At 42.9% G+C, this 17,913-nt stretch overlaps 1 protein-coding gene across 2 annotated transcripts in view; it reads right to left on the bottom strand.

Moving 5' to 3' along the window:
• The window catches only part of AMMECR1 (AMMECR nuclear protein 1), a 105,512-nt gene extending 89,827 nt beyond the window's left edge, over positions 1 to 15,685 (bottom strand). For both annotated transcript variants that reach the window (XR_009557029.1, XM_035113674.2), the window contains exon 1: positions 15,201 to 15,685. Coding sequence is in view for 1 of the 2 variants with exons in the window: in XM_035113674.2 (XP_034969565.2) it covers positions 15,201 to 15,685 (485 nt within the window). In the remaining variant the exon portion in view is untranslated. The remainder of the gene's footprint in view (positions 1 to 15,200) is intronic.
• Between the last annotated feature and the right edge of the window lie 2,228 nt (positions 15,686 to 17,913).

Genomic DNA, 17,913 nt, shown 5'->3' with positions numbered 1-17,913 from the left:
TCTTTCCCTATCTCCCTTGCCTTTTGCTTGCCTCCTCTCCTCTGCTATTTGTAAGGCCTCGTTGGACAGCCATTTTGCTTTCTTGCATTTCCTTTTCCTTGGGATGGTTTTCGTTGCTGCCTCCTGTATAATGTTACGAGCCTCCATCCATAGTTCTTCAGGCACTCTGTCCACCAAATCTAAATCCTTAAACCTGTTCCTCACTTCCACTGTGTATTCATAAGGGATTTGATTCAGATTGTATCTTACTGGCCCAGTGGTTTTTCCTACTTTCTTCAGTTTAAGCTGGAATTTTGCTATAAGAAGCTGATGATCTGAGTTACAGTCAGCTCCAGGTCTTGTTTTTGCCGACTGTATAGAGCTTCTCCATCTTTGGCTGCAGAGAATATAATCAATCTGATTTCGATGCTTCCCATTTGGTGATATCCATGTGTAGAGTCATCTCTTGTGTTGTTGGAAGAGAGTGTTTGTGATGACCAGCTTGTTCTCTTGACAGAACTCTATTAGCCTTTGCCCTGCTTCATTTTGAACTCCAAGGCCAAACTTGCCAGTTGTTCCTTTTATCTCTTGATTCCCTACTCCAAGATGTCTGGCTCAAGGTCAGCAACCACACTACCTTTACCTTAATCCAATGCAGCCTATAGACATTGATTCAAGGAAGAGACAATTGCTCCTGGATCCAAATTAGAATCTAATGTTATTATATAGGCACCTCTCTCAAAATTTCCAAACAAACCCAATCAAGGCAGATATTAAAGAATTCAGCAAAGAATAAAAGCTTAAGGAATTTCACAAATTACTACCTATGAGGTGGAAAATAAGTTACAGAAAACACCTCCAAATTCTCCCAAGACCTACAGGTGAAATAGCTACATTTACTGTCTTTCAAGACCATGAACACTAACAGGGTCTCAAGTCCTCCTCCCACTCTCAGATTCAGGTCACCCACCAAAGCCATCTCCACCCCACAGCTAGTTCTAAAACCAAAGGATCCAGAAAAATCAGTTTAATCTAGTAAAACATGAGATTTATTTGAGACGACCCACCAACTAACTTACTTAGAAGTTAATGAGATGTTGGCCAATAATTTCCAAAATCTTGCAGATCAAATAATGGCTTTTCAGTGACATCTGGACCTCTGCCTATTTAAAGGGGGCCAACATATTACATTTGGCTACAGCCATTACTGAAAGTGCAAACTTTTCCACACCAGCCATAAGTCGCCAATATCCAACAAGCAAGTGGCTGTGTGGACAAAACTCTTGTTGACGAATCTTCGGCGAACAACAGCTAAAACCTACCTAACCAAATGTGAGTGAACAGGGCATTGAACACTGCAGTTCTATACTCTCCATGTCAGCAGCAGCCAAGTCAGACCTAACACAGGCAATTTCATCTTCAAAGTGCCTGGCAAAAATGCCATAGCAAGCTGATGAGGCATCTGTAAGTGAAGAAGCAGGAGATTGTAAAGGTTCTCTCATTGCCTTAAAGAGCCCTACTAGACAGCCCTGAGCTGACACTGATGGTGAAGTAAGCCTTCATCACTGTTTCATAACCAGAGCATAGTCCTTTAAATAGACTCTATGATGCAAGTTTAATCAGATTCAACATAAATTTGCTGGATTTGAAATATGTTTGAGCTATTCTAAACTTTAAGGAGCATCAAATTGATTCCCATAAAACCAAACTGAAATTACTTGTGACCAAACATTCATGTGCAAGCAAAATTATTTATTTTTCATCAAAACATTAAGCACTGAAAACTCATAACTGTGGCATTCCAGGGAGTGATCTCTAAATAGCTTAATGAAGGGAGTTCCATGGGTAATATTATTTTTAGAGTAGTCACAAACTAACCTGTAGGTGGAATTAATTTCTCACACATTAATTAAATGCAAAGCTGAAACTCAGTATTCTTCAGCTGATGCATCTGACAGCGGGCTTTGGCCCATGAAAGCTTATGCTACAATAAATCTGTTAGTTTTGAAGGTGCCACAAACTCTTGTTTTCCCTGCAACAGAGAAATATAGCTAACCATGTGGAATTAAACACACTTTTAAGAATTTTCATAGAGTCACAGATTTTCCTTAGGTATCTGTGCACAGTTTATTTACTCCAGCAGAAAACCTAAGAAATTACACCCACACAAAATCTATTGGGAAGAAAACCCTTATTAAAATCAAATGACAACTCAGGGGAGAGGGAGCAAATGGCAAGATCAAGCACAGTGGGCCTGTGCAAGTCTCTTCTATTTTCTTTGCAATCCTTAATTCACAAAACAGGTGGATGATAGACCCTCTAAAGCAATGAAATCCTGTAATCAAAATGTTAAACACATATGCAGCTTTAGCAATAATTAGCTAGAGTTTGGGGGAAATTAAGAGGCTCTACAAACACTGGTGCTTACAAAGGTTAAGAAGCACATAGAGGTCTATTTAAATTCAATACTACCGGGTACATGCACATTTGCATAGGCAAGGATGCTTGTTAAGGGACTGAAAGGCAGTAGGAGGCAGAATCTTAGCATTCCTGAAACCCCAGAGAAATCCACCCAGAAAGCAGGTATTTCCTATTGAAGATATCAGTCCAGATCCTGAGGAGGGGCACTTTCAGGGGATGCTGCTAGAAAGTGGGAGCTGAAAAGCGACCATTTGTTTGAGTAGTTCATGGTGTTCAGCACTTTGAATCTCAAATAGTACGTGTTAAATTTGAAATGTTTTTTTAATAGTCTAGTAAGAGAGACATAGCTCCATAGCAGAGCACATGCTTTGAATGCAGAAGCCCCGTGTTCATCCATGGAATCCATTACAATGCTTCTCAAACTTGCGTCTCAAGCTGTTTTTTGGACTACAACTCCCATCCATCTCTGACCACTGGTCCTGTTAGCTAGGGATGATAGGAGTTGTAATCCAACAACAGCTTAAGTCCCAAGTTTGGGAAACATTATGCTATGACATGAGGTAGCAGGTCTGAGAGAGACCTTTGCCAAGGACCTTGTAAAACCATTGCTATTTTGACTAGACAATACTGAGTTAGATGGGTGAGTGGTCTAAGAAGGAGCCTCCTCAAGTATCCTGCACTCATCACTCTACTGACAATGGCCTAGTTTTCAGAGTTAATGGTGAACAGAGAAAACACTCCCATTTGCTCCTCCCCTAGAGCAAGAGAAACAAATCAGGGGACTTAGCTTTACAGCTGAACAGAGGATTGTGGTTTGTTTTTATCAAAAAATTGCTTAAAATTATGTTTTGTTTGGAGTGAAACAAACCATCATTCTTGGGCTTGAAGGGCCAAACCAAGAACAGTGGCTTGTTGCTTCCACTAGCAAAGGAGCAAAGCAGAAGCTATTTGCATGCTCACAATAAGGCATTAAAATATGGTCCACCATGACACGACATGACTGCCATGGAAATACAGTAAGAAGGAACAGCCATGAGTAAGAACAGAAAGGCACCAAACTTAGAATGGGAAAAGGTGTTCTTGCACTTGGAAAGACTACTGTTTCTGGTCCCCACCAAGAGCTGTCTTCAGAATAATCAAGGGGCCTCTAGAAAACACAGGAAATCAGAGGCTGGTGCTATGCAGCATTCAAGCTATTCACCACAGCTCTTAACCATAGGTACAAGAGCCGCACTAAAATTAAGTTAAGTGACCACCAGTTTGGCATTCTGTCATTTCAAAGCCTAAAAATCTATTGATCAAACAATCAAGACAATTTGTCTTGTCAGTGTGGAAGCTGGCACAGAAAATCTACCTGGTGAGGGGTATAGACTGAACAAATTTTAGAACATCTGATAAAAAATGACTAAGTTCTCGCAGTTTAAAAGCCTGCTTTGAACCATAGTCTTTATTCTGTTTGCATTTTTGTATCCACTGAAAACATAGTTGAATCTTAATCTTTTGGCAGTTCAGATTATTTTAACAATTCAATTTTTTTGTGAAGGTGTGCCTTCTGCTGGTCTGGTGAAAATCCATTCAGTGTTCCCAAAATTGTGTGGGTTCAAAGTGCCTGTTTTAATGAGACATGTAAGCACATAACTAAGGCCAAGTATAACAACACAGCTATGTTTGGCAGTCTGAAGCTTCCCTGGTGGAGCTTTCTTCCCAGGGGTCAACAATTTTATTCAGCACTGCAAGGGCTCACACAACCTCACAAGCATGAGGAGGTCTAGGCTTCTTCCCAGGCAAGGCGGGGGGATTCCCACTCTCTCCCCAGCCACAAAGATCAGAGGAAGCCTTGGATTTACTTTGGCTCTATGCCCACTGGGAGTTCGGACTACCAAGTACAAAGCCAAAGTTTGCCTCTGCCTTCCCCGTTCAGCTCTAAGTTGGAGCAGGAAGGCAGATTTGGGTCAGCTTGTGCTGAAGTTCATTGGGTACTCCAAAAGATCAGCAAACCAAGCCTTGCCTCTACCCCACCAAGCTAGATGAAGGGTAGGGATAGAGACCAGAGTGGGAGGCTGATAACGGACTACACAGAATCCCCAACCAATCTCCAAAGTTGAAATTGGAGAAGAGAGCAAAGAATTGTCTCCAACTTTGCACTGTGCTTTAGATACACAGGACAAGGTCAGCGACAAGCCTCCACCCAGCATTACTGGTTGCACAATGGATGTGTTGGTTAATATGGCATCACAGGTGAAGTCAAAATCATTAGCTGGCTTGAAGCAGAGAGAGCATTATATATATACAGTATACTCATACTGTACAATGGGGAGCTACAACCATAGCAACTATGGACTGTAGAATGGTAGATGATTTCTTGGTGACACAAAGGAATTTTTTTTTAAAGCACAGTGGCAGAGAAGGATACACTGAGCAACTATGGAACTAGTTTATGGAGAGCAGGCAAGGTATTTAGTGAAATTTGTTAATAAAACAGACTGAGCATGAGAAATACTATTATAGAGGGGAAAAAACCTTATCAGTAGAAAAGGTGGAGTCATTCAGAAAACTATACTGACAGAATAGAGTTTTACAAAACACTGTGAAAGGAAAACTCACTCCTGTTCATAACTCATTTTATTTTAGGCACTTTTGCCCTAGCTTTCAAACATGTTCACAGGACAACTATAATTTTATTTCTTACATTCATCCCACCTTTCCAACAAGGAGCTTTAGATGGCCTGCATGGATCCCCGCCCCCCACTACCCTGTGATAATTTAGGCACACACATGCATGTACACCAGGGTGGATTTGATTTAAAGCAAAACGATTTAAATCACAATATAAATCACTAGTCAGTAAGCTTTGATTTAAATATTTTTTTCTTTGACATTCCTGCTGGTATAATCTTAATATTTACAACCAGATGAAAGTTTCATTTTTGGAATAATACATTTTCAGAGTAGTTTTTACAGTTATATCAAAAATTACGGATTTGGTTATACTATTAGAAATACATAGACAGATAATTATGACATTATTGTGAGGTTTAATAAGTTAACTGTTTATATTTGGACAACTTTTCTACTGTGCTTTATTGGAAGGAGAAAAATAATCATTCTCTTAAAAACAATTTAAACAATTCATTTAACTAAAATGATAACATTACAGCATATGTATCCATGTTTGTTAAGTGATGTGGTTAAACATTTTTTTTCAGCACACATGAAAAACTTTTTTTAAATCATTATTTCCTGATGGCATTTGGACTATAATGTAACTTAAATAGAAAACTATCTTTAGAAAGATTTGTTTTCCTCCAAGAGCATTTAATTTAAAAAATCCAATTTAAATAAAAAAATTTGATTTAAATAAAAAAAATCCCTTTTTAAAAAATCATTGATTTTTATCCACTCTGCACACCTACACACCTACACACACACACACACAAAGGGAGAAGGGAGGGAAGGAAGGAGGGAGAACCAAAATCACCTAGTGCAGTGGTTCCCAACAGGTGGTCCGGGGACCCCCAGGGGTCCGCGAGCTATGCCAGAGGGGTCCGCAAGATGCTATTAGAATGAAAAATATATTAAATATATTTCGTATGATAACAGATTTTTTGTTTTGGCCGCTTCCTGCATGAGCAGAGTCTAGCGCAGAGTCTGTTTTGCAAAGAGGCAGCGCGCGCATTCTACTAACGCTCACCTCCCCAAGATGTTTTGCGCGCGTCGGCTTCATTTGTGCGCTACTGCGCAGGTACCCTGTCTTCTCCATTCCCCTCCCTCCTCCCTGGCGTGCGCTGCCTCTTTGCAAAACAGTAGTGTTTGTAAACAAAGCGTTGTTTTTCGCGGAAGCTACAGTTCGCATAGTTAAAAATGGACCGTTGGTTAAAAAGTGGTTCGTTAAAACGACAAAGGCCTACAGATGAAGAGGAAGATAATGCATTTGATGTTCAAGCAAGTAAGTCAGTGACTCTCGAACCGATCTTGTCAGTGTCCATTGAACCTAAATCGTCGGCGTCCCTTGAACCTAACCCTTCCAAGATCAGTGTTAAGCTTACTGGAAAAATTAATTAGGAATTAGATTTAGGATTAGGAATTAATGGGGGTCCTTGTCACAATAGCGGCTCGATGAGGGGTCCTCGAGAAAATTTTGTTGGGAACCCCTGACCTAGTGAGTTTCATGGCTGAGTGAGGATTTGAATCTGGGCTTCTTTAGTCTAGTCTGACACCAATGTTAGAAACTGAGATAAACATAGGTTATGGAGGCAACAACGGAATGTGCTTTTTTATAACAAGAATAAAGGTACCCCTGCCCGTTAGGTCCAGTTGCGGACGACTCTGGGGTTGCACGCTCATCTCGCTCTATAGGCTGAGGGAGCCGACGTTTGTCCACAGACAGCTTCTGGGTCATGTGGCCAGCATGACTAAGCCGCTTCTGGTGAACCAGAGCAGTGCACGGAAAAGCTGTTTACCTTCCCGCCAGAGCTGTACCTATTTATCTACTTGCACTTGACGTGCTTTTGAACTGCTAGGTGGGCAGGAGCTGGGACCGAACAACGGGAGCTCACCCCGTTGCAGGGATATAACAAGAATACAAAGTTGAAAATGAATGAACTACAGCTAAAATATCATTCATTTTCCACATGGTCTATTCCTTCCCCTGCCCTCCCCCCTAATATTCTTAAGAGGGTCTCTTCTCTAGTCTTCGTAGAGTAGCTGGAACTGGGGAAGCAGAAAAAGGTCCTCCTTTCCTTCCACTCTGTAGTTTTAATCTAAAATCTTAGCAGCAGTGCTGCACCGAGCTCAGAAACTGCTTGAGCTAATGAAATTCCCTGTTGCAAAATGTGCCTAGAACAATAGAAGTTTTGAACACTGTCTGACACTAACCACTGCCCAAGCCTGCCTATGCAACGGATCCAAGAAATAAAGTAATTATTAGCAAGAATGACATAATGGTGGGCTTTAATGATCCACAATCTATCAGGAGTAGCTCAGATTACATTCTGAAGAGGAGCATATGTTTTGTTTAGGAATCATTGAAGAGTTAGGGATGCAGAAATCACTGGAGGAAGCTAGAAGGCTTAGATAAGAGACTTACTGGCCAGCCAACAAGTCAGCACATGGAATAAGGAGGCTGGGCATGTAACTCTCAAGATGCAGCACAGTAAGCTGCCTTATGCCAAGCCACAGCACTGATCCCTTTAGGTGCGTATTACCTACACCACTGCTATTCAGTGCTGGGTTGGAGTCTGATCCAAGATGGGTCACAACAGGAGCACTACTAGCATGCAAAAAATATTAAGAAATGGGTCCCCAAATGCATGCTTGGGTTAAAAGTGGGTCCTGGGGACTTTAAAAAAAAATCAATGTTTTTTTATTAAAAAAACATAAAAGAAATCGGATTTTTAAAATAAAAGTATTTTGTAGGAAAAATATTTCTAAAGATAGTTTTCTATATAAGTTACATTATAGTCCAAAGGCTTATTTTCCATCAGGAAATAAGGATTTGTTTTAAGTTTCTCATGTGTGCTAAAACTCAGTGCAAGTTTTTTTTTTTAAATCATTTAACCACATCAGTTAACAAACGGATACATATGCTATAATGTTATTGGTTTAGTTAAATAAATTGTTTAAATTGTTATTTAGGAAATGATTATTTTTCTCCTTCCAATAAAGTACAATAGAAAAGTTGTCAAAATATAAACAGTTAACTTATTAAACCTCACAATAATTTCATAATTAACTGTCTATGTATTTCTAATAGTATAATCAAATCAGTAATTTTGATATAACTGTAAAAAAACTACTCTGAAAATTTATTATTCCAAAAATGAAACTTTCAACAGGTTGAAAATATTAAAATTATACCAGCAAGAATGAGTCTTTCTGTAAAAAAAAATATTAAATCAAGTCTTACTGACTAGTGATTTAAATTGTGATTTAAAGCGATTTGATTTAAATCAAATCCACCCTGGTCCTGGGTCTGAAAGGGTTGAAGATACTGTATTGTATTGGCCCTCCAGGGTTTTCAGAACATAAGAGCCCTTTCAGACCAAAGAGCTATTTTGTCCAGAATCCTGTTTCCAATAGTGACCAATAGTTGCCTCTGGAAAGCTCACAAGCAGGACATGAGCACAACAGCAATCTTCCACTCCTGTTCTCAGAGACTGGCATTCAGAGGCAGCTTGCTCTGATCCTGGAGAAAATATATGCCCATCATCTGAGTATCATGCCTTTCTAAAGCCATCTAAGTTGAGGTCCCTCACCACATTTTGTGGTAGTGAATTCTGTAGTTTAATTATGTGCTTTGCAAATAACTAGTTTTTATTTTGTTTTTTGTTTATTTTATTTATTAAATTTGTATACTACCCTCCATTCACAGATCTCAGGGCGCTTCACAATATAAAACATTTTTGTCTTCTGTATCTTGAATCTGTCACCCTTATAGCTTCATTAGATGACCCTAGGTTTCTGTAGTATGAGAGGGAAAGAAAAGGTTCTGCCATCCTTTTCAACACAATATTTTATATACATGATCCCTATTACCCTATTTCATTCTAAACAAAAAAAAAGTCACAACTCTTATAGGGAAGTTACTCCAGCCCACTTATCATTTTGGATGCCCCTTTCCTGCTTTACAGCAACCAAAGCTGTAAGGTAACTGTGCTCTCACCATAGATCTGTAGACAGGAGTCTTTCCCAAACCTACCTTAAGATGCCTAGAATTGAACATCAAGCATTCACATGGCCATGGACCTACAGGTCTTCTCCTATATGTGAATAAGGTATTCACTTTTGCAGACAGTGGGTGAGGGCAAGAGTTCAGCAATACATATCAGCAGCAACCCTAGTAGGGTGCGTGTCACTACTAAAACACAGTGTGTGCATTTTAATTTGTCATACAGCTTGTGGGGTATGGAATTTTCACCATTCCTAGTCCAGAAGAGGCTGAGGAGGAGGAAAGGAATGGGAGATTCAGGAAGCTGAAGAAGCATGGAGACCACCAAAAGGCATAAACTGTTTCTTGTTTTTATATGTTTTTGAAAGTGGAAGCATTTTTGGCAGGGATGCATGTTCTCTCTCCCTCTTTGTTCCTCTCCCACAGCTTAAAATATTACTCATCAACTTCCTTGGCTTCTGACATTTTAGCAGGCATTGGTCGCATATCTCAAAGCCTACCTTTGCAGACAAAAGGGAGTAGAAACTCTCAGAATTCCAGGAAGCTGAATTCTATGTTCAGCACATCATGATTAACTCTCATAGAATAGCAGCATAGGTACTGCCCTGGTAACTGTGGAGGTTCAATACACAGGAAGAATTTTGGTGAAACTGAAGCCAATACAGCTTGAGAAAGACAGCAGTCATGTGGTAAGCCAACAACTACAGTTGTTCGGATGTCCAGAGAAATGGAGGGCAGTTACACTTGGCTTTCCATCTGGCCAGAGTCTAAACCATCTGCCTCTCATGTTACAGCTGCCATGGGGAATATTGTACATTGGAAACCACATGGAAACTGGCCATCTGTTTCAACCCACAGTTGCAGGAGGGATAACCAGAGATTACAACTTCACCAGTGGCCACTAGTGAAGTGATGCATCTATAGGACCTAGAAACTGTACAGCAACTGAATGATGACATGAGGGGAAAGGAATTTCCAGTTCACTGAACACTTGAATACAATACAGAGGTATTTCTGCATAGCATAATGGGAGGCTCAACGTGAAGTGAAGGTTGAAAGTAATATAAGACAGCATTCTGTAAGTGGGACAAGTGGGAGCTGCAACAAAATGTGGCTGTGTATCCTCATCTCCTGGAAGAAGTTCAGATTTCCTGTCAATCAGGCAGCCATGCCCTCCTCCAGGATACTTACTCCACCGCCACCCTTCATTTTTCTATTCCAGGTGACATTCAACATTCCATAGCTACTAAATGTGGTCAGTCTTCACAGATCTGTTGGGGTGTGGCGTTGCTTTTAAATCTAGTTAGGTTTTCAGTTTGTTTTTTAATTGTACTTCTTTTAATCTCAACATTTCACAAATCTCTCAATCCGCCGTTTGGGCTGCATTGTTATCAGCACTCACCATCTAAGTTTGCTGTTGGACAGAGTATTCTAACACAGGTGGCTTGAAAGTACAGTGGACGCTCAGGTTGCGAACGTGATCCGTGCGGGAGGCACATTCGCAACCCGCAGCATTTACAACCCCACGTCTGCGCATGCGCGAGTCGTGAATCGGCGCTTCTGCACATCAAAATCCAGAACTAACCCGCTCCGGTACTTCCAGGTTCGACACGGAGCACAACCTGAAAAGACGCAACCTGAAGCAGCTGTAACCCGAGGTATGACTGTACTTTGAAACATAGGGATAAGGTAAACTAGCTAGGATGAGGCAGGCAATTCATAGAAAAGAAAATAAGGTTCCTGACTGAACAGAAAATGTTGTGTGAGGGGTGTTGTGTATATAGGGGCAATGTGTATGACAGCTGTACAGCATTTTTCTATGCCACACAAAGGTCAGAATCCTGTGTGCTATGTTAATCAATCAATCAATCAATCAAGAACAATTGCTACCTCCCAAGCTTCCTTATTTTTGTTCAGTAACCTGGATTAGAATCCTCACTTCACCCACTAAGTAAAATATACTTTCTTATCCTTTTACATTCCTATTTGTAGGACGGTCATACAAACAATAACTAATGTGGTTTGGTAAAGGGACCCCTGACCATTAGGTCCAGTCGTGGATGACTCTGGGGTTGTGGTGCTCATCTCGCTTTATTGGCCGAGGGAGCCGGCGTACAACTTCCGGGTCATGTGGCCAGCAGGACTAAGCCGGTTCTGGTGAACCAGAGCAACGCACGGAAACGCTGTTTTACCTTCTTGCCGGAGCGGTACCTATTTATCTACTTGCATTTTGACGTGTTTTCGAATAGCTAGGTTGGCAGGAGCAGGGACCGAGCAATGGGAGCTCACCCTGTCGCGGGGATTCGAACCACTGACCTTCTGATCGGCAAGCCCTAGGCTCTGTGGTTTAACCCACAGCGCCACCCGCGTCCTATACTAATGTGGTTATGTCATGGCAAATGTGCATCTTTAAGAGGTTATGAGAACTCATAACTTAACTCTGATACAGTACAGCAAAGAGAAAATTAATTCAATGGTCTAATGCCACACTGAACAGAATACAGAGACAGATATGAGATATTCATGTTTAGTTTTGTGTTTAGCTATGCAGATTTCTGGCTTCAGAGGCAAATAGATCAATCTCAATGACAAACATATCAAAAAAATATTCTGATAAATATACAAAGTTCACAATATATGTATTGAATAGTTTAGTGAAGCACACAGTAGATTCTATGCAAAGCAGCAAACAGTGCTTATTATTATTTCAATGGTTTCTTATATAGCAAATTTCTTTGAATAAATTATCAATATACTGTACATGGTTATGGATATACACTGCATTCAACTCCTTACTTAGCCATCAAGCTCTCCCTGAAGTGGTCTGGGTCACTCCTGGTCTAACCATTTACAGGCACTTCTCACAATCCCCTTTTTACACAAATGCAAAACCACACACACAAAAAAACTGCTTCAGGCTCAGCCCTTTACAATCACTTCACACAAATAAATCCAAACATACACATAACTCAAAGCACTACAACCAACCACTACATACAGGCTGTTGTTCCCTCTTGCTCCTACACCCCCATTTCCCAGACCTACTGGCTTTTGCAAGCTTCCTGAGGCTGAAATCCTACACCTGATAGTAAATCCCATTGAACTAAATGAGCCTTAATTCTGAGCAGGCTAGTATAAGATTGTGCTGTCAGTCTGGCAGCAGATGATTGTTCAACTGAGAAGCTTCACCCGGCACAACCTAGCCCTGAATGTGTGTTGAAATATGACTTGCCCTTACTTAAATGATGGATTGAAATTGAAATTTTAAAACCTCACATTTTTATGGATACACAACAGATTTTCACCAAAGCAGGAAGGAGAAGACCTCTGCAATTTCCTTGAATTTTTGAGTGTATCTAAACCAGCAAAAGGGAAAAACAGAAGGTATATTTTAGATGTGCAAATAATTGTCACAAAGTGGATAAATTTGCACTTATTGGGGGAATCTTTAAACAACTGCTTTATCTCAGTAATTTCTTATCAGATTTTATTTTTAATGTGGATTTATAGTGTGCTTAGCATTTAGATTTTCTGTGTTAACCTTTAGATAATTTGGACAAATAGTCTTGATTTTATTAGGATTACAGTGGCAAGACTTTACAATAGCAGAATGTCATTTGATCTTTCCACCTTAACTATACGGCAACAATGTTTCTGCAATATAGAGTGGTGAAGATCCTGCAGCAAAACCTGCAGTACAGGTTCAAACATGTTGTAGGGATGCTAGTTTGCTAGTTACTATGTGGGGATGCATGGATTGGATAGATGCTAGTTACTATGTGGGGATGCATGGCTTGTAGAACACCACTCAGGAAGATGGTGTTCTACAGGGCTGTACTCCTCATAAGAAAGAAGTCTGCAGTCTAAGAATGTTCCTGGATCCAGCTACCCAAGTGGCCTCTGTGGCATAAAATATATTCCATCAGCTGCAACATCTCTTGGACATATTTAGCCTCAGTATATTGGCTTCCTAGAGCATGACTATCCACAATGAGTTCTCTTATGGGTCTGACCAGTCTGACCAGTAACCTGAGAGATAGCCTTCTCAGTGTTGGTACCCTGTCAATAGAATTCCCTTCCCTGGAGCCTACACTGCCAATCTTTTTTTTACCTACTATCTTTGGTTTAGGCACTATCTCTTGGAGTAACTCAGTGGTAGCCAACATAGTGTCTACTATATATTTTGGACTACAACTCCCATCAGCCCAAGCCAGAACTGCCAGTGGTCAGGGATGATGGGAGCTGAGGTCAAAAACACCTGGAAGGCATTGCATTGGCTATCCCTGACCTATCTCAAAGGGCTGCTGAGAGTGTAAAAAAGACAGGGAAGAACTGTATGCCACCTTGAGCATATTATATAAATATAATAAATGTTATTGAGTGATTGCTTATGAAAACCTGAAAACATGGTGGTATATGATTTTGTTTTAAAATTAATAAATGAGGGGCTGTACTTTGAAAGAGGACATCCACTGTGAATTTTATGCTTGATGTGGGGTGGTGGGGGTGGAAGAATTATGGGGTGCATGGTCCTAAAGGGACATTAGGGAAGTTCTTCCCCACTCCTGCCAGTGTAAGAAGCCAAGGAACACAACTGAGGTAGCTACAGAACTGCTCACTGGAGAAAGAAGGAGTTATATTTCAGCTAAGAGAAAGCTATATGGGAAGGAAGTAAGGGATTATTCACTAAAGGTTGCTGCTGATGAAGCAGTTGGTCTGAAGGCAAAACTATTGAATTACCTTAGCAAACTCTACTACTAAACTCACTTTAGCTATGGTAAGAGAATGCAGGGAGAACTGGCAGGTGAGAGGAAGAATACATAACTTTTCTCATGCCAATGAAACTCTCCATTGCAGCCACCTTGGTCCACCCCCCCCTTAGCTGGGTTTACTTCTGTTCTCAAATGGGGAGGGGGCTGTATTCTCAGATGAAAAACTTGCAGGTGGATGGAAGTGTCAAGGATTCTCTTTCTGCCTGCTAGTTCTTCCCTAGAGGGAGAAGGATGCTATCCACTAGACTGGAGCAATTTCATTCAGATGCACTGAAATATTCACTATTGCTTACAATAGAAGAGTAATTAGAGATAATGGGCGGGGGATTCCTGCTACATACAGATGGGAGCACTGTGGGGATCTAGGTCAGACGTTTTAGGCAGGGTGAAAAATACATTGGGGGGGAGCACACTAGGACAGTAACATTGGAAAGGAGTGCTATCAGAGATAAAAGGTTGCATGTTTTTATAAAGTAAGTAAGGCTTTAGGGTTTGTGAGAAGAATGGCTGTGAGTAGGGAGAGAGAGAGAGAGAGAGAAAGAGAGAGAGAGAGAGAGAGAGAGAGAGAGAGAGAGAGAGAGAGAGAGAGAGAGAGAGAGAGAGAGAGAGAAGTTGTTCTTAGAGCAGGAAAAATATGGGGGATTCTAACAAAAGTAGTTGGAGCAGCACACTGGAGCAACAAGACAAACTGGAGAGCTACCTGCTAGTAACAGGAGGGGGAGGGCTCTTACACAGAAAGCAATCGGTTTGGGGTTACATTGTGCTAGAACAAGAGGAGCATTATGTATTGGAGGGTCATCGGGAAGGGTTGCCGGATACTTCTTGGTACACTTTTTAAAAATACACGGAGAGGAAAAGCTTGCTTCCCGCATTGTTTGCATTAATATATGTGCAATCACATATCCATACTAACGCTACCACTTTGCATCACTGTAAGCATACTTACATTAGTACACTTTTCAGGCACCCACCTTACAGCCCAAACCTGCACTACGTGGAACGGAGCTTACTGAAAGGTTCAATGAATGCACAGAGGGATCGCAGCCATTATAAATATTACGAATTAGAACTAGATGGGAAAGCGGGTGGGGGGGGGGAAAGAGTACACGACAGGCAAATGACATTGGGGGGGGGTTTCCTACAGACTTCTGGCTTTTCAAAGCGGGGGGAATAAATAAAACTATGAGCCAAAGGTCATTAAAGAAGCAACCCCCCCCCCGCACCGCCTTCCCCACCCCATACACACACACATACTGAACTTAGGGAGGGGTCTTTCCAAGGGGAGGCTTCCCACCCACAAATGCAAGCAAGCACCCTTTTCATTCCGCGGACAGGAGAGGGGGGGGACCTTCTTCACTTACTAAGGGTCGTTGGTGAAGCGGGGGCTCCGCGGGGGCTGGTAGCCGTACAGGTGACAGTAGAGCACGTCGAAGCAGAAGCAGCACATCTCGGCCGACACCACCATCTTCCTGCAGCCGCCGGGCCCGACCCCGGGCGAGGAGAGGAGCGAGGCGGCGGCCGGCGCGGAGAGGCCTCCTGGTCCCGCGCCGCAGCTGGGCGGCAGCGGCGGGGAGAGGGCGCAGCCGGGGGAGCCCCCCGCCAGCCCCCCGAGGCCGTTGAGGCGGGGGGCGCCCCCCGGCAGCGCAGGAAGGGACCCCGGCTCGCCGCAGCCTCCCCCGGACCCGGCCGCCGCCGCCGCCCCGCCGCAGTGCGAGCTGCCGCCGCCGCCGCTACCCGGGCCGGCCGAGCCCGACGGAGGGGAGCTGGAGAGCTTCTGCTTCTTCACCCCGCAGCAACCCGCCGCCATCTTGGAGCCGTCTCCCCCCACGCAGCGCTTCCGACCCATGGCGGGGGGGCCGCTCCGCCGGCCGGGGGACGTGCGCCCGCCCGCCCCGCCTCCGCCTCCGCCTCCTGCCGGGCCCGCTCCGCCTGCAGCCGGGGAGGAGGGGAGTCGGGCAGGAGGGAGAGGAAGGGGCGAGCGGAGGGGGGGAGAGAGAAGGAGGGAGTACGAGGAGGCAGGAGAGGGGTGAGGGGAAGAGATGGAGGGGGGTGTGATGAGGAGAAGAAAGAGAAGAGGGGGAAATGTGGGGAGGGAAGAAAGAAAGCGGGGAGGAAAGGGAGGATGTGAGAAGGGAGAGAGAGAGAAAGAGAGGGATGTGCGGGAAAGAGTAGAGGGGACGTGAGAAAGGAAGAGAGAAGGGGAGCGGGGATGTGGGGAAGGAGAATGGAGGAGGAAGGGACGGGGGATGTGGGGGCAGCAAACGAAGAAATAAATGTGGGGAAGGAGAAATGAAAGAGATGGAAGGAGGGGGATGCGAGGACAAGCGGAAGATGGGAGATGGGAAGGTAAAGATGAAGGAGCGGTGTGCGAGGAAGACGCGGCAGAAGAAGGAGCGAGGGAGAATTGATTGAATGGAAGGAGGGAGGGAGAGAAGAAGGACCCAGGGAATAATGGCCGAGCAACAAGGATGAAGGGAAAGGGATGTGGAGGAGAACGGAGGGAGATGTGTTGGGAAATTTAAAACAACAACAACGTGGGAATTGGGGTGCGGGCGGCGTTGATGTACACAGTGGGGAAAAGAAGGGGTATAACGAGAGAAAAATGAAAGAGCAACATTAGTAGCCTCCCCCTTGTCCCATTTTGACAATCCCCTCCAGATCCCATATTTCCCCCTCCCCCACTCCGCGTTCGTTTCTCAGTGTCAGGAAAGCCTTTATAGCCTCAGCTTACGACGGTGCTTGGGTCTGCGCTTTTTTTCCCCTTTTCGTTTTAATCGCATTATTAAAAACACACTGCACACACAAAACCAGGTATACTGTCTGTAAGGTTGTAGTTCAGCCTGCCTCCCAACCACCCCTCCCTTCGGAGAGAACTGAAAAATGCCCTACTAAATAATTCACATGACCTGAGTTGGCTTGGAGAAGGAAGGCGAAATGTATAAGTCTGAGTCAGCAAGCCAGAGCCTGGGAGGATCCTGTTTTTTTAAACACCCCCAACCCCCCCCCAAAAAAAACCAGCAAAGTGCAAGCTGCTATCTGCCGTTGGCTACCTTGTGACTGATTATTTGGTGGGAAGGGTTCGCCCATGGCTCCCAAAAACGCCACCAGAGAGAAGGGCATCCTTTATAGGCAAGGTGAGTGAAGCAGCCCAAGAAGTGCATACATTTTTTCCATTGGTTTTAGAATGATACATATAAACAAGCAAAATAAAATAATTATTTGAAACTGTTCTTCCTTCCTCTCTCCCCACCCCACCCCAGCTTTTAACATTGCCCATTGACACTTAACAGTTAAGTGACAATCCTATGTATACTTAGTGGGGGAGAAGTAATAGCTGCCTTTGAGGCTTCTTCCTAAGGGCAAATGGGCAGTGAACAACATCCTCCATGTTGAAATCCTGTAGTTTCCCACAAGAGCCATAGGAAGCTTGACTTTTAAAACCAAGCCAAGTGACATGAATGTGAGATATAGGGTGTATTTTTATATATCTGAGCCTTGAAGCAGGGGAGTTAATCTAGTGTGGCAAGATGTCATTATGTTCAGGGAATGGCCTTTAAGGCAGATCATACCACCTCTGCAGCTTCATCATACATTGCTAGAGCAACTTATTTTAAAGCCACTCACAACCCCTTTTGATTAATGATATATTACAATACTTCAGCACACAGTAATCAGACTCATATCAAATCCAGAACACTGTTTTTAGTAGCAGTGTTTGGTTTTTTTTAAAGACTGTTTTATGTAAAACACTAGTTTTAAAAGTTTGTCGTTATAGCAGGCTGATCTACATTCACACTATACATTTAAAACACTCTTATATTGCTTTACCAGTCATGGAGAATCCTGGGGTTGCAGTTTGTTAAGGGTGCTGGGAACTGTAGGTCTGTGAGGTCAGCGTGCTGAACATACTACAGTTCCCAGGATTCTTTGTGCACAGACTTGATGGTTAAAGTTGTTTAACAGTGCTTTAAATGTATGATGTGTATGTGATGCAAGACTTGCCCTCCAGGAAGCTCTCAAGCAGAGTATTTAAGGCAGCAGCTCTCTTTGCTTTTTTGTCCACCTGCCGTTCTG

This window comes from Zootoca vivipara, chromosome Z (assembly GCF_963506605.1).
Source record: "Zootoca vivipara chromosome Z, rZooViv1.1, whole genome shotgun sequence".
In the NCBI taxonomy this organism is placed as follows: Eukaryota; Metazoa; Chordata; class Lepidosauria; order Squamata; family Lacertidae; genus Zootoca; species Zootoca vivipara.
This window is presented reverse-complemented; position numbering and strand designations above follow the sequence as displayed.